The sequence below is a fragment of the Rhea americana genome, unplaced genomic scaffold, assembly GCF_003343005.1.
Source record: "Rhea americana isolate MKP2758 unplaced genomic scaffold, rheAme1 scaffold_51, whole genome shotgun sequence".
Lineage (NCBI taxonomy): Eukaryota > Metazoa > Chordata > Aves > Rheiformes > Rheidae > Rhea > Rhea americana.
This window is the reverse complement of record NW_028186657.1, coordinates 2,360,345-2,385,081: the sequence shown is the minus strand read 5'-3', so window position 1 is coordinate 2,385,081 and position 24,737 is coordinate 2,360,345. Positions and strand designations below refer to the sequence as shown.

Here is a 24,737-nt window from a genome sequence, read left to right as displayed (position 1 = left end):
CACAGGTATCCACAATATCCACACTGTCAGTACCAGCTGTGTGCCCTGCAGTTGTTAAAACAAAATTATTAACCATCACCAGCAGTAGCAGGAGTTTCTGTCTTTGCTCCCCTGTCTCATCCAGCCTATTGGCAATGCACACAGAAGCATCAGAGATCTCAACCAGCTACTGCTACAGTTCACTGTTTATGTCCCCATTAAGAGAGTGCTTTCATACATATCACATGCTTTGATATTATTAGTGTCCTACAGTCACCCATTAGCTTGGGAGAGATAAAAAATTCCTTAGTCAGTGTACACTTAGGCCACTATTGAATCTTCTTTAACTGCTGAGATATCAAAAGGGAGATTAGGGAGGAAAAAAAAAATCCATGACATACATGCAAACACAGCCTTTCAAACCATCTTGTCATAACACATTAAGGAGTGTTGATTTACGATTGTAAAGGCATCAAATAAACGTTTAGTGTAGTGCTTGGTGCCAAATATGAATACTGTCAGAGAGCAAGTGGTAACACTTAACTGTAGTTTTGTTCCAAACAGCTGCTCCCTCCTTTAATTGCCTGGTATTTCCTGCAGCCATTTGAAATTTTCTCCTGCCTATYACACTCAGGCAGTAATACACCAGAAAATTATGATAACACTGAAACAACACTAATAGCAAAAAGCTTTCTGTCTTTGGACTGCACATGAGAAATGAAATGGGTTCACGCAATTCTSATTTGCAAGTCTTGTAGTCAGATGCACACATACACATGCTCACACCCRTGCAAGTGCACATTGACTCCCTTGCAAAGCATTTCCCAAAGTAGCATTAGCCTGTATCACTACTTGCTTTTGCCAGGCAATTCTCACTGCTTTCAGATGGAGTTTGCAGTAGGAGGCAGGACCTCTCCTGGCTTGGAATAAACACCATGATAACTGTGACTGCCAGCAGGCAGGGCCAGAGGCGTGGGGCTTGGGCAAAAGCACTCACAGGTGTCAGACTCGATGACTGTCAGAAAATCATGCATTGTACATACAATCTCCATCATCTGTAAAACAGTTCTGAAAGTAATTTAGAGCTAGTTTTCACCAGAGGTGAAGACTCAAGGCATTGATAAGGACTATTAACGAGCCAGATGTGGAATCACAAGTTTTAACTCTGTCCTTACTACACTTGCGTCTATGGAACTTCACTAACTGACAGGCCAAAAATAGGCAATTATGATTATTTTATTTAACCTTTACTTTATAAAAGCCATCAATTTTCCCTCCGTCCAGCTTATCCTCTGTGGTTTAACTGGAGTATATTTCTTAGAAACCCCTAAACCTTGAGGAAAGATTTTGAATTGTTAGAGGATTCATCCTGTCTCTCAACAAGGCTTAAATAATCATTGTCCTTATCAACTGTGCACCTTATTTTTAGACTGAGTGCATTTATTCTAGCAGTAGAATACTGTGAAGAGGGTATTTCCCCAAAAGAGAAGACAGACTTTTGTCAAAACCCTGGAAATTATAGAGAGCAAGGTTCAAGACAGGAAAAGCAGGAGTCAAAACTTACTAAGAGGCTAAACCTTTGCCAACACGGACAGAATATTTCTCTCTTAGAGGCATAAGTAAAGTTTTGTTTTCACAGTCCTGCAGCTTTTCTCACCAAATGGCTCATCACAACTCCTTCACAACCATCAAACAACAAGGGCAACCGGTGGATGTTCCCCCCTCCTCTGTGGTCTCTGTAATCAGAGAGAGAGCAGCACCTCCAGGAAGTGATTCACAACAGAAGCAGACAAATCACTCTCTGGAGGTATCTGTGTCTTTCCTCTGGTTGTGAAGGAAACCTTAAACACCATCAGGTGGGCTGATGTTAGGCACACAAGTATTTAGTTAGCCTTTGCTTTCCTCATACATTGAGGTTTGCAGCTCAAAGTTTTTTTTTTTTCTTGGCAGGTCTGATTTCTACAACTTCACAGCAGCTGGATCGAGAATACAAGGCCGAACACATCCTAGAGGTGGGTAATGATGATTGTAATTAGCTTTATTTACTTACAAGTGTATTAAGTCCTCAAAGAACTTTCCTTACAAGTTGGAGCACAGAGAAAGAATCTCATCCCATCACTGCTGGGAAACTTAATTAAATGGTGTGTGTTGCCCTAAGAGACAGCTGCCGAAGTACTGCAGGGTTTATTCTTTCCTTACTAAAAACTTGAGTAAAAGGCCTATTCTGGAAGCTCTGGGAATGTAGGAAGAGGCCTGGAATTGTCCTCTAGCAGGATGGCTAATAAATCACTTAAAAAAAGATCAAGCCAGAGAGAAAATCTATCTTTGTTTATCTCTTTGTACCAAACACTGCTCTGTAGCTTTGTATTACCTGCTCCAAGCTATATATGTTTACATTAGAGGGATCTTAAGGTGTTTCACTCCATGAGAGTGAGGATAATACACTTCCCTCTGCAACTGGAACGTTCTGGGAACATGCACAGACACAGCTAAGTGAGGATGAGTGATAACTTGCAAAGCTTCTATAATACAAATGTTTTTGATTGTGTGACCCCTCATTACCAAAAGTCTCGCTTGCTAGTGAGATCTGACCCACTGTTCCAAACCGCTCCAGGCAATAACCCTGCAGACTCCTCTCTCTGTATCTGCACAAGCCTTGTGAGATACAGCCACTAGATTTTACCCTGAAGAAAGCAGCAATGCCTTTGAAAGTGCTGGGATACAGATGCAGATCCACATAAGAAAAAAACTATTTTAGTCACTACCCATCAAGATGAAGGCTGGCTTTGGTCATGGCAAGCAGCTCTATCACCTGCTCCCTTTGCTTGCTGGTAGGTGGCYGTTTCAGACAACGGAGACCCAGCCCTGAAGTCCACTAGCAGAGTCGTCATACAAATCCTGGATGCTAACGACAGTCCTCCTAGTTTTCCCCACAAGCTCTTCATGGTGCAGCTCCCTGAGAGAGATGCCTCAGAGACACCACTGCCAGTCTACAGGCTGATTGCATCTGACCGTGACCAGGGCCAGAACAGCCAGATCACCTACACCATTGATGAAGAGGAGGAAGGGATATTCACCATCAACCCCACAACAGGCATGATATTCTCCAGGAAGGCTTTTCCTGCCTCTGAATACAACATACTCACGGTGAGAGAAGCAGAGAGTACTAATGGGAAGAGATAAGTGTAGAGTGAAAGAGAGGGAAGGTTTCTGAAACGAAAAAGATACAAGAAAGAAAGAGGTGGAGGAAAGACAAGAGTGTGAATAGAGGTTAAATGAGACCGGCTTGGGCTACAGTGAGATAAACTGAGAGGGAGGGACAGAGGGAATGAGGGAAGAGAAATGTAGAAGGTAAGAAGCTATTTAAAATGGAGGGAAAATGTAATGTAAATGTAATGTAAAATGGACTATCCAACCCACTCTCAGATCCATGATCCCACCTAGGTGCAGACCTGAATCTGAACAGTCTGGAAGTTTCAGGGGTGCCTCCCTTTGGCATTCTGGTCAGGCCATGGGACTTAGATCTAGATTTAAAGCTCTCTGATACTCTGTAGGTCATTGTATCAAGGCTTGTGGTCCAGTCTCTGCTTTGAACTGAGCTTGGCAGATTTTCTCGGTGGTCAGGAGGAATTCGGGTTGCACAGYTTCACCTAGGAAGCCAGAACATGGCCAGCTAGGACAAGATTTGTTCTGTGGCATTTGGGGCACACTCAGACCTGAAGCCCCTAGTAGGTGGGAGAAACAACTTACTGCAGAGCATTGCGAAGTCAAGCCAGTCACAATCAGCATGGGTGAATGCAAAACCAGCCCTTCTCCCTGACCACGCATGCATTTCTTGGCAGGTCAAGGCAACAGACGGAGGCAGCCCACCACTTTCCTCCCACGTGCGGCTTCACATCAGCTGGGTTGCCCGGCCTGGCCCTTCCTCAGAGCCTCTAGCTTTCGATGAGCCCCATTTTAACTTTGCTGTTATGGAAACAGATCCTGTGAACCATATGGTGGGAGTGATCAGCATTGAAATGGGCCCCAGCCAAGTGTGGTTTAATATCACAGGTGAGACACAGAAATTAAACCAGGACAACAATGCCTGGGAGAGCTTGCCCCRGCTCCCTCGGTGTTGAGCACTCACATGTCTGAGCTAATAAAGTTGTTTGCTTTAGATGTAGGTGAGTTACAACAAAAGCTTTCTCATACACATTGGAAGGCTTAAACAGCAAGAGGCAAGGCTGTCTGTCTAAGGGCTTTGGTGCCAAGTGCAATTATCTAATACGCKTTTTAAATGACATTCTGGTGCCTGTCAGTCCTAAGGTGTTCTCTGATATGCCYGAAAAGGTAGCACACAACCAATCCCAGCTCTTCCTGGGAAGTGAATGACAGTGTTGGCAGTGGTGAAATACCTTGATCAGTTCCCATCTTGCAGTTCCCATCTTGCAGACTGCCCCCGTCTCTCCCTCCCTCCCGAGCTCACAGTCCTAAGAGGGAGCTAAGAGAGAAGGACTCATCAAAGACCCCAGTCTGCCTTGTGCAGGTTCTTCTCTGACACTGTCTGCAGGGCTTGTCCTTGTCACACAAGGCCTTAATTGGGCAAGTAAATCATTCTTCCTTTTAGTATGCTGGGGCACAGATAGTGGTGTATAAATACAGTTAAACAACAAAAGATACAATGCAGCACAGAGCAAGCAATATCAGCACAAGGCTTATCTGGCATTAGTAGTGCCTGCTTGGGTTTGCAGCCTTAGAAGCATCTCCCCCTGAATGTTACCCCGTCAGTTACTTGCTGGGTGCCTGACTGATCTCATCTTTGGTGGTTTTTACTGCCCTAAGTCTTAGTCAGAACTCTGTTCGTTTGGAGAATGGTGGAAGAGGACACGCTTTCRTTTTACCTGCTAAAAAAACTAAGCTTCACAGTAGCTGGAAGCCAAGCAGGTAATGCACAGATCCAGAAGCCCCTGAACACCTGATTTGAAAACTAGCCTCTCCCCATCAGCAAGGGCTCTGTTGTTAGGACTGATGGTGTCTGTAAAAACACTGACTTAAAGGCTTAAAGTCTTATTTAATGTCTTTCCTTCCTTAGGCCTCCTTTTGCCACTTGGCACCATGCAAAGGGAGCCCTTCTCTCTTGTCTCAGAGTAAGCCATCCACAGGTCTCTTCCTCTGTCTCTGTTTCTTTCTCTTTCCCAGCAAGAAAATAGTGGTCCAGACAGCTAGCAACCACTGCATTTCTCCCTAAGAGGAGATGTGTAATTTAACAGCCAGACAGGATTTTCTCACCTGGTAGGAGAATAAGGCAGAATCCAGAGTATCTGGTAGCCAGAAATGGAGAGGCTGAGACTTAGGATAAATAACAGAAAACTSCCTCTACCTGTCTGTATCTAAGAACAGCGTGGTGGTATTTCAAATGCAATAGAGAAATAACAGGCAACTAGCAAGTGAGGCAAAAGAAAGGAGCTACCATGCCAGGGCTGAGCAGCAGCAGCAGGAGGAACAGCCTTTTGCTGCTGAGCTGCTCAGGCCTGCAGTTTCCTGCACTATGCAGCCATCTGGGATGGAGGCAACAGGCTTTGCTCACCCAGGAAGCACCGTCTGCCTCCCCAAATGCTCAGGTACTGGGCTGCTTTGGGCAGCTTGCAGAATCCCAGCCGTGGCAACAGAGACCCTTGCAGTCATGCCTGTGGTGTGACCTTGAGTTGAAAGCCGTAGGAGCTTTGTTCAGTGCTGCAGGACTCTGATACACGTTAAGCTTCTGATGCTGTGTAGCTGGAGACTTTGTGCAAACAAACCAGTGCCTGAATGTGCCCGTTGCAAATTTAGCAAAGATATCATATGCATAAGCATATCTTTTCCTTTCTCCTCCTTCTCCTTTTCTCTAATTCCCCTCTTCTCTCTATTCTCTCATATTCCTTTGTCTCCGTCTCCGATTCCCTCTGTGTCTGGCTTCTCTGTGTCCTCCCTCTCTCCTGTTTCCATGCATCACAAAATGCATAACAAAGTCCATCCATCACAGGACACTCTTGACCTTTTAGAACTGGAGAAGACCGCACCTACAGCACTATCCCCAAACTGCCCGTGCCAAAGAGTGAATACCAACACATCACTCAAGGTGTATTGCCTGGCATGCCACGCATCTCTGTATGGAGAGGTGAACCCAGTGTAAGGTTTATGTACCCTCTCCAGAGGAGAAATCCTCATCCTTTAGATCTTTAGCCATTTCCTGGAATTCCTTCCCCTGTAAAGGCTACAGAAACCTGCAGCTTGCTCCAGATAGAAATCTTACCTATAACTTACTCTCTGCCATTTCCTTTTCTAATCTCTCCCTTATCCCAGGTGGTGATGATGACATGGATTTTGATATTGAAAAGAGTACAGGCAGTATAGTTATTGCAAGAACCCTTGATGCCAAAAAGAAGTCAAGCTATAACCTGACAGTAGAAGTCACTGATGGATCCACTACCATCAAAACCCAGGTAATGCTTTTCACTTTAGAAGACCCAGTCTGGAATGAGTAAGCTACGGGGAATCTTTCTTCCGACTCCACTGAGTTCTGGATCAGGTGCCAGGCACAAGAATTTCATTACACTATGATCTCCTTTACAGAAGAACGTGAGTCTTTTCTGACTCTTAAGCTAAGGATTTTTTATCCTATTGGAAACACACATGGTCCTGGAAAGTCCAGCTCTTTCCTGATGATCACAGTCAATGTGTAAGGATGTGYTTACAGTACAGGTCAATGGCAGTTTATACACTCAGTCCTCAGCTAGCTAGCTGCTCAGACTAAACTGCAGCTTCGTTGAGACAACAGACTTAATATGCAGCTAGATCATGCTCAAATCCCTGGTAGCACATCTAACAGCGTTTGCAGGGCCTGGCAGATTGTGTAAAGCCAGCACAGATGTATCTACATGAGAAGAGGTCAGGCCCTGCCTGATTAATGCTGCAAGTTCATTAATAGCATTAATAGTGTATCAGCACAGAGATCCAAGGAGTTGACTGGGCAGCTACAGAAATACTGAGTCCTCTGAGTTGCCATGGAGAAGTAAGCACTGATGAAAGGAGGTATGCTGCATTCAGGCAGTCCCTRAGCCTAAGTTCCTATGGCTGCTGAGGTTTGCCCATATTTAGCTATCCTCAGGTAGGATGTTCAGGGTTTGATCTTTCACCARCTGTTTTCTCCACACGCAAGAAACCGAAAAACCAACCTTCACTGTGTGGAGGAAGGCCTAGATCATGAGTCACCTATGAGTTACAATTATCGTGGGAAACTCATTGCAGAGGTTTGCGAGGGCTGATGAATGAAGAACACTACCATTCCTGTGAAACACAGTGCAAACGGATGGCTATCTCAACTCTCTTAAAGTAATATTCCARATAAACAAACAAAGCCTTGCCTCGCCTGGTGTGCATTCCTTGCCACTTTGCATCTCATCTCCAAGTGTATTTTGGCATTCAAAGCCACAGGTGCATGCCAGCAAACTTGCTTGTGCAAAACATGTATGGCATGTTCAGGTTTGCTAAAGGAAGCAAATTATTACATTCAGCTGGGACTTCCTAAGAGGTGGTCAACACATCAGTAGGGAGGTAGAGGACAGTCAAGGTATGAAAACAAAAAAGAGGAAACCAGGTAAMCTTGTAATTAGAATTAGGACTGGCCATCCACAAGTGTTTGCTGTTAAATGCAGAAAGGAAGATTTGTATGTAGTAATTTTAGACTACAAGCTTTGCTTTTACATACCTTCTCCATGCATATGCTGCTTTTGAGAAATGCCAGCCAAACATTTCTCCTTTGTCAGTGTGGAGACATCAGCCAGCAAAGCCTAGTAAAGCCAAACAGGTGCTCCTTTACAGGACACACTATGAAGGTTTCCCTGTGTGCCAAATGCAGGTATGTTCGGTCTGAATGGCTTTGCAGACTGGATAGAACAACATGAGAGGAAGCAAATCAAAAATCACCAAGGGAAAGCACAGTGGGTGTTCCTCTGAGAAAGGTATGAAAGGGCTGCCAGTCACTATGGATGGCAAAGCCCCAAGAACTGAAAAGAACTGTGATGGTTACACAGCTCAGAGCACTACTCCACCCAAAAGAGATTAGACTTAGGTTGTTCCCAAGTCTCTGCTACCCTCATTGTATTGTCTGCCCCACAGGCCTTTATCCATGTGATTGATATCAATCAGCACCGTCCCCAGTTCCTGGAGAACCATTATGAGGTGACAATTCCTGAAGATACACCTTCTGGAAGAGAAATCCTTCAAGTCAGTGCAACAGACAAGGACAAAGGAAAAGGGCTTATATATACCATCCATGGCAGCATGGACCCCAAAAGCACAAGACTTTTCCAGTTGGATCCAAGCAGTGGTGTCCTCACAACAGCAGAAGGGTTCAGTTCCCAGCCCATGCCACAGCACACCTTAACAGTGATGGTGAGTCCTAGYCAAAGCCTGCTAAGTCCATCAGCTTAGCCAGGACATAACTGCAATGTAGGTTGCTTGAAATTTTCACACTGATTGTAGTCCTTTCCAGAGATTTTTGTCTAGAACGACAGAGAAGAGGAAAGTAGGATTAACTTTTACTAACTGTATAACCATTCTGGGTAGATCTGGTTGCAGCTGTTTTCAYACAGATTAAAAACCTGCTGTTGTCCCCTGACAGCAGATGAAACATAGGAACATAAGAATATAAAAACAGCTACATCAGATAACAGCTGAAGGACTTCCTGAACCAGAGTTGATGCTGTCATATTTAATAAGCCTTGATGGATTTTTTGTTTCATGAAATGCTCCAACAGTTTTTTTTTAAGCCTTTTGAAAGTTTGCTGCACACAAAGTCCTGTGGCAAGGAGTTCCATAGAGTTTAAAACCATCTGTTAAGCCCCATCATCTGCTAGTTTCTTTGAAGGACTACTGGGTTCTTGTACTGGGAAGCATGGTGAGTAATTGTTAACTTTTGCTTTCAGCTCCAAGGTTGTGCTTTGGCTCTGAAACTTGCAGGCTCGCTGCCATCTGAGAGGTTGGTACAGCTGAAACACATTGACCTCTGTAAGAGTCCTGATGAGCTATTGGAAGTCTGGTGCAGGAAAGGCTGCCTTCTCCCTGAGTGTGATGGTACCTGCATTTCCTCTTGTCATTCAGGTACGGGACCAGGAGGTCCCCATCAAGAGGAACTTTGCTCGGATTGTCATCCACGTGGAGAACAGCAACCTTCACCCTCCGCAGTTCAGCAACATCCATTATGAAGCAGAAGTGCTGGACTCAGTAATAGTGGGCACAGAGGTTATACAAGTCAGAGCCCTTGATCCAGACCAAGGAGCCAATGCTGAAATCCACTACTCCCTACAGGCAGGTGAGAGCCATGCAACAAGGCAGTCTTTGCTTTGAACACATCTGCATTTCTATGCTTTCTCTAGTTCTCAGTCAGCATAACTGGGGAACTGAGTATTCCTGGATACCTTAAAAAGTTTTACAACCTGACAGAGAAAAAGAATCATAATATGCTGTATCAGCTTAGTCAGCTTGTTCTGCTTGCTTCTATTGTAGAGAAGAACAGTAAATGGCTGCATGTTTCTTAACCGTGATTTCCTTTTTACCCAGAGAAAGGATAGAGCTAGCAGGTAATTTCCATGTTATAGAATATTGCCATCCTTCCTTAGGGGGATAGTTCAATGCTGGGTCATTGATAAAAGCAAAATGTGGMTGGAACAGTTGGAAAAACCTTCCCAGCCACGGGAGCTGACTGATGGATCACTATCTAGTTGTTAGGCAAAAGTACTCACATTCTCACACATCATTATCACTTCCACCAGTTCTACCAAGAAATACATCCTTGAGAAAAGTGGAGTACCCTTTCTCAGAAATGACTGATGGTTTTTTAGGTCATACAAGCTCAGTGGGCAACTATTTTATCGTAGTAAAGGTTAATATACAAGTACTTATGACTGTGTCACACTGACTATTTAGCACGTAAACTCTTTGCAGGATATGAACCAGCCTTTATTCAGTCTTTCTCACTGGAATTAAGATCAAGTACTGAGAAATTTAATTGTGCCTGGAATATTAGTAATTCTAAGCATGACAGAGCTTGAAGAAAATATTACATTCTTTGCTACCRTGTTCTGCACATTAGGTGAAAGTTTCAAGCATACATGCCGCTACTAAGAATTACTTAGAAATTAATCAAGATTGCTACCTACTAATGCAAGAAACAGATGATGATTAGTGTAAATTGCTTGGTTTGAAATGAAGAGCATCAATGAAAAAGCGGCTCATTTTATCTTCATGTTGTTATTTCTCTTACTGCAGGTAATGGGGAAGGTTTCTTCAGCATTGACCCACATTCTGGAATTATTACGGTTGCCCGGAAACTGGACCCATCCAAGCAAGACCGATTTACTCTTATTGTAAAGGCAGAAGATCAAGGGTTCCCTCAGCTGAAAGATTCAGCTACCATACACATCCACATTAGATCCTCTGATAGAACTCCTCCAAAATTTCCAGAGGCTGAATACATCACAGAAGTCAGCGAGGCCACTGCTGTTGGCTCTCCTCTGATTCAGGTTTCAGCCACAAGCTTGTCACCAGTCAGCTATGAAATAAAAGATGGAAATGGAGATGGAGTGTTTTCCATGAACTATCAGTCAGGCCTGATTTCTACTCAGAAGAGCTTAGATTTTGAGCAGGTGTCTTTTTACCAGTTGAAAGTCCGTGGCACCAACATGGCTGGGGCCTTTATGGACACAATAGTACTTATTTATGTCATAGATGAGAATGACAATGTGCCCATCTTCATTAAGCCTTTCTTCATTGGCTGGATCATGGAGAATGCTCCATCACAAAGCATGGTTCTAGATGAAAGCAATGTCCCACTGGTGACCCATGCAACAGACGCTGATCAAGACTGCAATGCTTTGCTGGTCTATGAAATTTTGGAACCAGAGGCACTGAAATATTTTGCAGTAGATTCCAGCACAGGAACACTTACTAGTCGTGCTGAAATAGACTATGAGCTCACCCCAGTCTTCCACTTCAGTGTACATGTCCACGACAGTGGAAATCCCAGTTTATTTGCATCCAAGCCAGTCAAGATCACAATACATGTTAAAGATGTGAATGATTCACCTCCCATCTTTTTCAAAGACACTTATCAGCTTTCTGTCTTTTTACCTGCTCACCCAGGGATGGAGCTTTTGTCAGTGCAAGCAAAAGATGCAGATTCAGATGTGACCTATAGCATTGTGGAAGGGAACCTTGATAACACTTTCTATATTCACCCACTCACAGGTCTCATCTCCATTCTTAATGCTACTGGCCTGGGAAGCTATCACGAACTTACGGTTAGAGCTGGGGATGGCTTATATAAGAGCACTGCRCAGGTTAAGCTAAATTTAACTCAGGCACAAAGTACTGACTTAAAATTCAATCAAGATATATATACAGCAACTGTGATGGAGAACTCTACAGATCAGAAGACTCTCACTATTCTTGGGGTAAAGGGATATCAGCTAAATGAACCACTCTTCTACTCACTTTTGAATGGAAAGGAAAGATTTAAAATGATCCAGGCATCTGGAGTACTCCAAACCAAGGGTGTGAAATTTGACCGTGAAACGCAAGATATGCATGAGGTAGCTGTGGAAGTGAAGGACAGTAGGAAACCACCAAGAGTATCCCAAACCACAGTCAAGGTTTATGTAGAGGATATCAATGACAACGCACCCCACTTTGAGAATGTGCCATATTATACCTCAGTGCAGGATGGCACCGAGCCAGGTGATGTACTTTTTCAGGTGTCAGCAACAGACAAAGACATAGGGGATAATGGTGCCATTACCTACTCCTTTGCAGAGGACTACAGGTATTTCTGGATTGACCCCTACCTAGGAGACATCTCACTTAAGAAACCTCTTGATTATCAAGCTTTAAATAAATACAGCCTTCGAGTCATTGCTAAGGACAGAGGTGAGCCTCCTCTCCAGGCTGAAGAGGAGGTTGTGATTAGTGTAAGGAACAAATCCAATCCTCTTTTCCAAAGCTTTTACTACCGAGTGAAAGTGCCAGAAAATATCCCACTGTACACATCTATTCTTCACATACAAGCCCGTAGTCCTGAAGGCTTGCGCCTCATCTATAACATTGTGGAAGAAGACTCCCTGAAACAGTTCAGCACCGACTTCAAAACTGGTGTCCTTACTGTCACAGGCCAGCTGGACTATGAACTAGAGACAAAACACACATTCACTGTTAGAGCCACGGACACAGCACTAGGATCCTTTTCTGAAGCGATAGTAGAAGTGGAGGTAGAAGACGTTAATGACAACGCCCCCATATTTTCTCAGACGATTTACATGGCCTCTGTCTCGGAGAGTTTGCCCACACAGACCCCTGTTGTCCAGCTCTCTGCTTCTGATAAAGATTCAGGAAGAAACAAAGTGATATCCTATCAGATCTTGGATGATGGTTCAGATRCTGCCAAATTCTTTAATATTGATTCCAGCACAGGACAAATAACAACAGCCCAAGCACTTGATTATGAGAAAAATCAACAGTTTCGCATGAAAGTAAGAGCTGTAGATCATGGGATGCCTCCACTTAGCAGTGATGCCCTGGTAATTGTAGATGTGACAGACATCAATGACAATCCCCCAGAGTTCAGCCAGCTTCRGTACGAAGCTAAGGTAAGCGAAATGGCTACATGCGGGCACATCGTGGTAAAAGTCCAGGCTCTGGACCCTGATAGTGGAGACACCACACGACTAGAATATGTGATACTCTCAGGTAATGACAACAGGCATTTCACCATCAACAGCACTTCTGGAATAATATCTATGTTCAACCGCTGCAGAAAAGACTTGGAGTCATCTTACAACCTCAAAGTTTCTGCCTCAGATGGAGTTTTCAAGAGTACTGTGCCTGTGTACATCAATACCACAAATGCCAACAAATATAGCCCATCTTTTCAGCAGAACATGTATGAGGCAGAACTGGCGGAAAATGCTGAGATAGGCACCAAAGTGATTGAGCTGCTGGCTATTGACCCAGACGGTGGCCCATACGGCACCATAGACTATACTATCATAAATAAACTTGCCCATGAGAAGTTCTCCATAGACAATAAAGGTCATATCACCACTCTGCAAAAACTAGACAGAGAAAACTCTACAGAGAGAGTCATTGCCATTAAAGTGATGGCCAAGGATGGGGGTGGGAAGGTGGCATTCTGTACTGTCAAAATAATCCTTACAGATGAGAATGACAACCCACCTCAGTTTAAAGCCTCTGAATACACACTGTCCATCCAGTCCAATGTTAGCAAAGGCTCCCCTGTCATTCAGGTACTAGCTTACGATGCCGATGAAGGTGCAAATGCAGATGTGATTTACTCTGTTGACTCTGTGGAAGATACAACAGAAGACCTTGTTGAGATCAATGCTGCCACTGGGGTTGTTAAAGTCAAGGAGAGCCTTATTGGTTTAGAAAACAGAGCCTTTAACTTCAAGGTGAAAGCTGAGGATGGCAGACCTCCTCAYTGGAACTCCTTTGTCCCAGTGAATCTTCAGATTGTTCCCCGGGATGTGACATTGCCAAGGTTTTCCGAGCCCCTTTATACATTCTCAGCATCTGAGGACCTTTCAGAAGGATCAGAAATAGGGTCAGTCAAAGCTTTTGCAGAGGATCCCATTATATACAGCCTGGTGAAGGGAACCACTACAGAAAGTAATAAGGATGAGGTGTTCACACTGGATGAGCAAACAGGGACTCTGAAAATCAAAAAGGCTGTGGATCATGAGATCACAAAGTGGTACCAGATTGATGTTATGGCTCACTGTTCACATCAGGAGACTGAGCTTGTCTCACTGGTCTCTGTGAATATCCAAGTGCAGGATGTCAATGACAACAGACCTGTTTTTGAGGCAGATCCATACAAAGCTTTTGTCATGGAGAACATGCCATCAGGAACTACGGTCATTCAAGTGACAGCTAATGACCAGGACACAGGAAATGATGGACAAGTAACCTACAGTTTGGAAGCAGAGTCTGGCAGCCTCCAAGGACTCTTCACTATTGATGGTGAGAGTGGGTGGATCACCACGTTAAAAGAGCTGGATTGCGAAGCTCAGGAGATCTACCAGTTTTATGTAGTGGCCACTGATCATGGCAGGAAAGTCCAGCTCTCTTCCCAAACCCTGGTGGAGGTCAYTGTCTCTGATGAAAATGATAATGCTCCACAGTTCACCTCAGACTTCTATAAAGGGTCGATAATTGAGAATGCAGAGCCAGGACAGGCTGTTGTCACACTGAGTACCATCGATGCAGATATTTCTGAGCAGAACAGGCGGGTCACATGCTACATAACTGGTGAGTTATGCCTAACTTACTTTTTAATAGGCAAGAATGATTAATGTCGTGTTGAAGTCAGATTTTGATGCACTATCTTTCAGAATGTTAATATACAAATAGCATTATACTAATTCTCCATCAGAACTGGGAGATGTATCTCATTTATTTCAAAATAAACAAACACAAAAATATATAAGTAATTATACAACATTGCAGGTATATTTATACGCACTTATTATTAGCTAATAATTATGACTGTGCAATTGAAATACCTCTTGCATGGACACAAGCAGTGATACAGCTGGAAGGAAAGTCTCTTTCACATAAATACTGAGAGCTGTATCTAAGTTCTTCGGCCTTGCTGCTTTTCTTGTAAACACTGCCCTGAGTTTACACATCAAACAAATGTATGTCCTGCATATATTTTTAATAACTGTATATGTGCACATAGGATGTGTATAACTTTCTGGTATTAAATGCATTTCCTACAAAGTCAGTTTTACTCTGACTTATCAAAAAAGAAGTCCTCAAATATATGGAGCTGCACTTTTTTCCCCCAAAGATTGCAGTTAACCACCTTGCAGGCTGTTGGATGTTTTGGACTGTTATTTCAATCTTAGTTAAGTATTTGACCGGCAAGAAATACTAAAGGTGCCTCTTGCATCCCTGCAACATCAGTTGTGCCAGCTGAAATTAACCACTGTTCTAAAACAACAACAAAGGCTACAGTACAAAACTCATTGTGCATCTGTACAAGTAGAAGCTTGAATTTATGGTACTTTTTGACCCCAAAGAGACTTTCTCAGGCCTAKAACAAATACTTCAAATGAAAATGTTTTTTTCCAACTCAAACAAGACACTTCAGAGTCAAAGCACTTAGCCTGATCATGCTGTAGCCTGTTATCTATCATTACAACCATTCAAAACAGAAGAGGAATGCTGGCATTTTCAATTACTTTATGGTATSCCTAGGTATTTGTAAGCCTTCGAGAGGAAAGATTCAGTTAATATCTGTAGTAGCATTTCTGTTGTTTTAAAGGTTCTAGTAACCTCCAGTTACCTCAAATCTGAAAAGGTGTACATTTATATCAGTGATGATTAACATACCTTCTCTCTGCTTTGTACTTACAAGCATAGATCAAACTTTACGTAATAAATACGTAAGTATGACGGCAGTATAGTGCTGTAGCAAAAGCACTATAAGAGGTGAACAAGGAACCTAGCTTCCCAGTGCTCAAATCTCTTCAGACCCCAACAGAGAAGACCCTTCCAGCACTAGCCTAGAAGAGCGTCCACCAGTTTCCGGTCCATCCTGTTATTTGTACTGAAGTGCCTTAATTTCCCAAATAGTATAAGGAAGATGAGTGATACAGAGAGGAGACTTGTCCCAGATCATAAACCRTTTCCCCGAAGTAAGACCAAGAATTAGCAGAAGAGGTCTTCCTCTCTGTTCCTCTCATGGGCATTGTAGTGAGAGGCAGGGCTAGGACTTGGTGTCTCACCACAAGTTGTACTACTCTGAAAAATAAGGGCTCTTAGTCCWCTTCCAGGAGAGTTTGTACAGGAGGACCTAAGGTCCACCTTGTCCCAAAAGCTTTTACTGGCCTTGATGGGATCATAGATGGACTTTGATTTCAAATGCAGGAAACTAAATCTGAACATGGTAAGAATCTCTCAATATTAGAAGAAGTGCTAATAGACATCTCCTCATGCCTCCATATTCACAACCATGAAACAACACTAATTCAAATGAAAGCAGAAAGAAAGCGAATATAATTTACCAGGCTGTGCAAAGCCTTTCAGAGTCTAGCACAAATAAGCCCTACAGCCACCTCTCTCCATTGCTTCCCATTACCTGATGTGCTCCCTTCTTCTGCCCAAAGGCTTGGGTTCCGCAGAGGACATAAGCTCTTTGCCAGAGGAGAGGGATTCTYCAAGGGTGACATCCACTCCTTTTATAAATCACTTTGGCTAACATCAGCAGGAGAGTCATGAAACTGKTGGATTGGAGAGTCTACCTAGCCTGGATTTATCAGGGTATTTCAAAATTTATCCCTTATAAAATCAAAAGGTAGCCTCAAATAATAGAGCTATATATTTAATGCAGCTATGAGTTAAAAAGCAAATGAAACTAAATATGGTATTGTAGCAATAAGACCCAACCAATGTCCGTAGGATATTTATAACTCTCAGGTACCTTTAGGAACATATACTAAGACAGACTGACATGCTTTAGAAAAGTGATAGTTTTGCGATGATTAATATGCATGTCTGCAGAACAATACACAAATGTTTCTGCATTTGGGAGTTGCTCCCTCCTTCCAGCTCCTTCCTCTCCACATTGTAGGATTCAAATAGTAACTAACAGAAACATGAAGCGTATTTCTCAGGGTCTGGTGTGCARTGAAGTAGAGCCAACTGCTCCCCACACAGCCAGTACAACGCCAATGCCCTTTCTGCGTCACCACTGCAAGTCCTTCAGCTCTCATAAGGGACTGGGAGTGAACACACCTCTATCCTTGTCTCTTATCACTTCAGATTTTCAGCACCGTGTAAATGTCTTTTTTCTCCATCTTACCTCCTGTGCTTTTCTAGAAGGAGATGTATTAGGACAGTTCACAGTTAGTGAAATTGAGGGAGAATGGACAATTTCTTCCAAGAAGCCTCTGGATAGAGAAGATACAGAGAAATACCTCCTCAAGGTTATGGCTTCTGATGGAAAATTTCAGGCTACCACTGAAGTGGAAATTTTTGTTCTGGATATCAATGACAACAGCCCTGAATGTGGTCAGGTAAGACATCTCTCCTGGTATATTAGGGAATATGAGAGGAGCAGCTAGGAAGGAGAGAAAGCAGCTGAGAGGAAGAAAGGACAGAAAAGGCGCATGTTAAGAGGGTTTGGCTTGTCATAATTTTTCTCACACGATCCTGTTGCTTTGATTGTGTTTAGCACTTTTAATTAAGCTGCACGTCAAGCAAGAACATTAAATCTAGCCTCCGAGCATGTTTGCCAGCAGTAAATGAGTGCCTAAGCATTATAAAGGATAATTTTTGGAGATAAACAATGCCAGGAAGCCTCCTGGGTAGGGGCATGTAAATTACCAAACTTTATATTCTGTTAAGCAAGAAGATTCCCATCAGGAGGTTTGTTACTGTACAGAGCGCTGATCATTGCTGTGGGTTTCACTCGTGAGAAACAACAGAAGTGATCACTTCCTAAACTTTCAGGACCCGTGTGGAATGAGTGCTTTGGTGCCAATGAGCTTCCCACAGCCGGTTACTCTCATGGTGATGGCACTGATGCAAATTACTGGCCTTTACGTGCTCATAGCAGAGACAGGGGATGGATATTGATATTGAAATATCACCATAGTACTCTATAGCTCCCACCCTACTGTAAGAGTAAGGATAACAGAGATTATCATTTRACACTTGCTAACCAAGAAACCTCAAGTTTAAAAGGACCTCAAGATGTCAGCTACTCCATCCTCTGGTCCGAAAGAAGATCTGATCAATCAAAACTGTTTATCTAACCCATTCTCAGAGATTAGAGACAGAGGTGGAGGTTTGCAGTCTTCCTTGCTAATATGCTACTCAGTTTCAGTGCATTATCTATCAGATAGCCTCCCAAATGTTGAATATTCCTGGAAAACAGGTTGTTTCTTTACTCAATGCAGCAGCCTCTTACAGAGTATCAAAGTTAAGATGATTCCTCTCTCTCTTTTTTTTTTTAGAAAAAGCTAAATAGCACTGATTAGGTCAACCATAGATCACACTGTAGATTTCCAAACTTCCCTCCAGTTGGTCTACATCCCTCCTGAACTGTAGTTTTCACAGTTGGCTACTGCTCCAGGCAGGGCTTTAAAAGTGTCAGACATAACAGGCTTGTCTTCCAGCCTGTACTCATATACCCTGGCATTGTGGTTTCTTTTCACAACAGCAAGACGTTAAGCATATTGTGCTCCACGGTAAACCACATGATTTCTCCTTTTCCATGAAAGTTCTGCCAGTCTGTTTTCCCCTTATTGAGCGAGAGCGAGTGAAGGCAATTTGAAGATGGATCAAAAGCCAATGACACCTTCTGTATTTGTCAGATATCCTATACTGGGAGAGTCTCTGAAGACGCCCTCCCGGGTCTTTTCATTTTGAAAATATCAGCGACCGACCCTGATGTTGGCAGCAATGCCCAGATAACATACAGCCTCCATGGCCCCGGAGCAGAGGAGTTCCAACTGGGCCTACATACAGGTGAGATCTGGCCCTCCCCCATGGCAGTATAAGAGCAAGTGGATGCTTTTATTCTCTTTCTCATCCCRCCAGAGAGATACCAGCTTCCAGCCACAGTGCATCACTTATCTCCTCTTGAACAAACAAAATGACTGTTCATTCTAACTCTCTCAAGCTGGCAGGGGGTGACAAACAGCAGTTTTATTGCATTATAGACTAAAGGAGCACTTGCTCTGTCTTCCTGCTATCTTTCTTTACAAATGTTTGGCACTAACATTGTGAAAATGAAGGGCAGACACTATTGCTAACAGTCATGTCCCAAGGAGGAGATATAGGCAAAGCATTAAAGCACTGACTTGATCTAGAGACGTAAGTTCTTGTCTAAACTCTACAGAAAAGTCTTAGCTCGATAAAAAAAAAGTGTATTTGSTGATCTTGTTTTCCTCCTTTCCAAGTAGGTACACTGATACTTCTAGAGTTCACCTGAGGTTCATTACATTGCAGAAAGCTTAATTCAGCAGAGTTTACAAAGATGATTAGAAGTACAATTTATTTATGAGCGCCCATATCCCATGACAACATCCATTGCATAAAGTTCAGCCTGACTTGTAAGACTCTCTGTCTTACAAGTGTGCCTGTGCCAAGTCCTGCCAGGACAAAGTCTGGCAATGATCTGAAAATAGCTCTGAGCAATGTTGTATGGACACATCATCGCTATTAACTGGATTAGAACTGGTGTTCAAACYCAGTCTGCTGTCTCCCACAGTTCGTTCAGGAAGACAGCATGCTTGAACCTCTCTAAGCTCTCCTAGACTGCAGTTGCAAAAGACAAGACCATCTCCTGTTATTTCCAATAGGGGAGCTGACCACTTCTGCACCTCTTGACCGGGAACAGAAACCTGTGTACCATCTTGTCGCCAAGGCGACAGATGGCGGAGGCCACTCCTGCCAAGCAGATGTTACACTTATCATAGAGGACACAAATGACAATGCACCGAGATTCTTCCCCAGTCACTGCGCTGTGGCTGTTTTTGACAACACCACAACAAAGACACCCATAGCTGTGGTTGCTGCCAGGGACCTTGATGAAGGTGAGTCAGAATAGTGGTTTTTTTTTTTTTTTTAAAAAAAAAAAAAAAAAAAAAAAGAGTTAATCTTTCATCCTGAATAGAAACCCTTAAAAGCTATGGAAGTGTTGCAGCGATGGGCATAGATGATTGAATCTTGGCAAAGACAACTGCCTGGATCTCATCACTGACACATTCCTGACTTGTGGGCTTGCATCAGCATTCTCGTGACCCTACAGGAAGTACTGTACCTCTAGAAACATGCAGACAGACGTTGAGGACAAGTTCAGAAATTGTAGTGTGACACAACTGACTGTAAAACAGATTTTATCTTGGATCCAAACTGGACAGAAATCATCCTAAAGATAGAGACTGAGAACCCACATAATTAGGAAGAAAGGGAACTTTGGATCTGCAGAGGGTAGATGATATGGATGGAGTGGTCCTTCTGAAAATACAGAAAATTTTCCTGTAATTTCAGATTCTCACAAAAAATAGCTAAGGCTCCTAAGAAGAGAGTTTTCATTAAACCTCAAAAGCAGAAATTGAATTTACAGTGATAGAGAAGCAGGATAAGTATTATCTGCTCTTGRATGAGATTTGAAGTTTTGAAACAAAGGAATTAAAAATGGGAGTCACCAGTACATATAAGGCAGATGATGCTGATTGACAGATGATAGTGAGAGTGGCTAGATAACTGAATCTGCAGGTGAACAGGAGCACACTTCAAGATTTTCATACAGCCTTCATTTCCCCTAGAATTTAAGTTCACATAGGTACGTGTAGTCCTAATGAGTTAAAATAAAATAAAATAAGAAACAGCATCATTCCTGCCCATCTATTAATGCAGTCTGTCACGGTGTCCTTCCAGGTCTCAATGCCGAGGTGGTCTATTCTCTCTCCGACTCTGCCAATGGACACTTTTCAATTGAGGAAACAACAGGGGTGATTCGCCTGGAAAAGCCTCTAAAGGACACTCAGCACTCGGCATTTGAGCTGACAGTCTGCGCTACAGACCGGGGCACCCCAGAGCCACTCTCTGCCCTTGGCACTGTCACTGTCTCTGTGGTGGATCTAAATGAGTATTTACCTGTTTTCCTGGCCCCTGAATATGTGGCCATAGTAAAAGAAGATGTGGCCGTGGGCACGGAAGTTCTCAATTTGTCAATATTGACAAGGGACAACACAGAAAACACAGATATCAAGTATGAAATTGTGAATGGCAATGACCACGGGAAATTTCAACTCAACTCAAACACAGGTAAGAAGGTCTTGTGCCCAGGCAGGCCCAACATCARCAGCTGTCCTTATCTGCTCCTTCTCTATTTGGCTTGCACTTCTGCTCTTTTCTCCTCTGACTTTAGCCATTTGAAAGTATTGCACTTGCTCTTTTCCTACCTCTGCTCTTTGATCCTGATCCACTTGTGATTCTTAGACTGCCTTCATCTTTTCTTCCTCCTATTTTCTCCTTTCTCTGAAGATCTTTCCCAATCTTTCATTCCTATCCCTCTCTCTCCCTGTGTGTGTCCTCAGCTCTTTCTCTTACCTCTCCACCACATATTCTCAGCCTTTAACACCCTTTCCTATTCTTTTACTGAAAGATGTCCCCATGCATGTCAGAGCAGGGGGCTGGGGAAGAAGAATGTCAGCACACTTCATTTTTAAAAAATAGCTTCCCTTGATGTTCCCAATTAGATGACCTTGGCCACAAATCTTTTCTGCCCCTATACCGAGTACAGTATGGGGGATAGGAAATACAGTCTTCCCTAAATTTTACCAGCCAAGTCATTTAAGGCCTGATTCAGTCTTACTGAAATCAGTAGAAAAATTACTGTTGTATCTCTGGGACATAAGACAGCTCTGTGGGAGTGAGGAATATATAGAGAATAGGATAGGGACATTTTTCCACTTCAAAATGCTAGAGGTGATTTTATTTTAAAAATGTTGTCCATGCTGATCCCACRGGGAATATACAGCCCAGGGTAACATACAGTTATATTAGGTAGCACTCAGTGAATATTGATATGTTTTCTATCCATCTACCAATGCAGGTGCCTTATACATAAATGGAAGCTTGGACTTCGAAGCCAGTCACGAGTATTATCTATCCATTGAGGGAACAAGGAAGGGCTCAGCTTCTCTAAGTGATGTCACCATGGTGGTGATCAACATCACTGACATTAACGACCATGCACCGGAATTCATCCAAGACCCTTACTTTGCTGATATCCGGGAAGATGCTGCAGTTGGAGAAACTATCCTCACAGTATGATAAAGAACTAGGCCAGCTGTGTTTTTCTCTTCTCTTACTTATGTTATGCAGTATTTACTCTGCCTTCGAATAGAGATACCTCAACATAGCCATTGAATGAAAAGGGGATCCCCATCTTCAATAGCATACATGGGGATCAACACAGAGAGCAGGGCTATGATATTCAGCATTAAAATCCAGGCGTTACTTTACATAGGATGATGACCAACATTCATGATAGACCACAGACATGGAAGGCATTTAGCCTTAGAAGACAACCTTTAAGTGAAAGCTTAAGATACCCAAAAGAAATACAGATACTTAGGGATATCCCAAACAAGATTAAATGGCTGTATAAGGCCCAAAGCCTATGAGGCCTAGGAAAGGCAGGGAGTTCTTTGGGCAGAACAGCAGAGCCCAAGACATTCCAGTGAGATGTCCCCTGCCAAACCAGTATTACCATCACACAGAGTTGGTGATGCCAGGAAACGAATGAGCAGAAAACCTGCGCTTTGCAGAGTTTTCTCCTGGAAAAACTAATGAATGAAACTTATTTGAATTACTTTCCTCCCTCTTTCTTATCTGAAAGAAGTTCAATCCAATACGCTGAAATGATAAGGAGGTCTTACACCTGTCCTTTCTTGGCAAGGCCATCTTAGGCCAGGAACTGTAGGTTTTTCTTTCTCCTAACAGGTGTCAGCTGATGACTTGGACGGAGCAATGAACAATCAGATCACATATTCAATTGTGGGAGGGAACCCACTGGGACACTTTGCCATTCAACCAAAGAGTGGGCAGATCAGCATTGCCAAGCACCTGGACAGAGAGGAGGTGAGTTCAGGATAACAGAAACAAGAGAGTTAGAAAAGATGAGGTGCAAAAGACTAAGAGAGCGCACTATACTCAGTTACATCCTGTCTTCTGAATGATCTAATACTGTAATGAGAAGGCAAGTCTTTCATTAATTTATTTTCTAGACCCATAGATATCGCTGTAGAAAAGCTGGACTTCTGGGAAGATGATGTAGTCTTCACTAGTGATAGCATGGGCTGTTGTATGCTCTGCCAGTGCTCCAGAGATGGCTGAATATGAGACAGCTCCAAGTTGGAAACCAGCATGGTTGATTTCTGCTTCTCTCAATCAGAGTAATATAGAATGTAGTTATGGAGAGGAGCTTGAAAGGTCATCTGGACCATCCCTGATTTGTAAAGCAGAAGCAACTATATCCAAACCATCCTTGACAGATGTTTGCCCAGCTTGCTTTCACCCATTTTTGGCAAATTGTTTCTCTTCTCCACAACTACGAGGTTATTTTTTTTAGCAAGGTGCTTTGAGATTTGTAAATGGAGGGTCCTWGCCAAGGGACAAAGCTATTATTATGATATAATGCAAAGCCTCAAAAATTTTAACAAGATGCAACAGAGTTAAACATCTATATGAGAAAGCCAGCATTCCTTCACTTCTCCAAGTGACCATGCTTTATAAATTATCCAGATCCCCAGCTATACCCTAACAGTTCGAGCCACAGACAACGGCCACCCTGCTCAGTTCAGCGATGTTGCTCTGCATGTCCAAGTGTCTGATGTCAATGACAACCCTCCTCGGTTCTTCCAGCTCAACTACAGCGTAGTGGTGCAGGTAAGCCAAGGCAGGGGGGATGTTCTCCCAGTTCATCTCGGGGTACTAAGGTACCCACGTGTGAGTGGCTGTTGAGGCAGAGAAGGGAGTTAGTGATGAAGCATGCTGTTGCTTGTGCTCATTGCTACAAAGAACTAGCAGGATCCACTGGGGCAGATAGCCAACAGATGCCATTTTCTCCTACAAGCAACTTTAGGCRTCTTCTGTCCTTTTAGCACAGAGCCTGCAGAGCTCTTTTCACACTTTTCAAGCCTGACCTGCAGCCCTTTCCTCCCTTGCAGTTGTCCATATTTACACCAAAAATAAAGCGTGGACCCAAGCACACAGTCAAGCACTGCTACTGCTGATGGACATAACTAGTGAGCCCATAGCTTGGGCTCAAAGCACCCATACATACTCAGAAAGACAGGAGCCCAGAACATGCTTTCATCTCCCCTTGTACTTACATGACTCTAGGAGTAAGCCAGGGCAGCAGCAGSTCAGTTGTCTACATTAATCTAGGTGACTCTATATGTATTTAATGCTATGTAAGGAAGACCCTTATCACCACTGCATTACTGCCAATGATGGCAGGAGTCCAAATGAGCAAGAGATTTCTGTCTCTGTTTTTGATGCAGCAGTCTTAGGAGTAATGCCAATTCCTAGGCCTGTTCTCTACTACTATCCTTCCTTATTTCAGGAGAATGCCCCAGTGGGTACAAGCGTCCTGGAGCTGATTATGAGCGACAGAGACTCCCCAGAAAATGGACCGCCATATTCATTCCAGATCACCCAAGGAAATGATGGGAAGGCCTTTGATGTCACCCAAAATGGTCTGCTGGTGACATCATCCATCCTGAACAGAAGAGTGAAAGAACAGTACCTATTACAAGTCCAGGTACAGCCTACCTTACTCCCCTGGTATATTAATTTACCTAGCCAAATTTAGTAATAACAAAATGAGATTAGGACAGCATAGCTGGATGGAAACTGCACTGGCTTTGGCGAAATCCTGTCTGGGCACAAATTCTGCAGCTTGGAACCAAATAGAGCTCATCTCTCTGAACAGTTTGTCCACAAGAACCTGGAAATTAGCCTCTGTATTGATAAAATCAGATAATATGGTCATGAGAAGTGCTCTGTCATCAATTTCCTTGGAGAAACACTTTTCCCAGTATAATTCTAGTGACTTTCAGTTTAAAGTGAAACCTAGAACTGGTCCTGAAAACTTTCTCCAAGCATCCTAGGAGGGATTTTAGCTTTTCTTCAAG

At 43.2% G+C, this 24,737-nt stretch overlaps 1 protein-coding gene across 1 annotated transcript in view; it reads left to right on the top strand.

The window, feature by feature from the left end:
• FAT2 (FAT atypical cadherin 2) overlaps positions 1-24,737 on the top strand; it is a 61,422-nt gene that overhangs the window by 22,844 nt on the left and 13,841 nt on the right. The window contains exons 4-18 of the mRNA XM_085317917.1: positions 1,930-1,991; positions 2,815-3,126; positions 3,822-4,032; positions 6,304-6,443; positions 8,119-8,394; positions 9,103-9,313; positions 10,270-14,322; positions 16,900-17,096; positions 18,399-18,552; positions 19,389-19,622; positions 20,470-20,859; positions 21,650-21,864; positions 22,543-22,680; positions 23,344-23,487; positions 24,167-24,364. Of these exons, the coding sequence (XP_085174043.1) occupies positions 1,930-1,991; positions 2,815-3,126; positions 3,822-4,032; positions 6,304-6,443; positions 8,119-8,394; positions 9,103-9,313; positions 10,270-14,322; positions 16,900-17,096; positions 18,399-18,552; positions 19,389-19,622; positions 20,470-20,859; positions 21,650-21,864; positions 22,543-22,680; positions 23,344-23,487; positions 24,167-24,364 (6,935 nt within the window). The remainder of the gene's footprint in view (positions 1-1,929; positions 1,992-2,814; positions 3,127-3,821; positions 4,033-6,303; positions 6,444-8,118; positions 8,395-9,102; positions 9,314-10,269; positions 14,323-16,899; positions 17,097-18,398; positions 18,553-19,388; positions 19,623-20,469; positions 20,860-21,649; positions 21,865-22,542; positions 22,681-23,343; positions 23,488-24,166; positions 24,365-24,737) is intronic.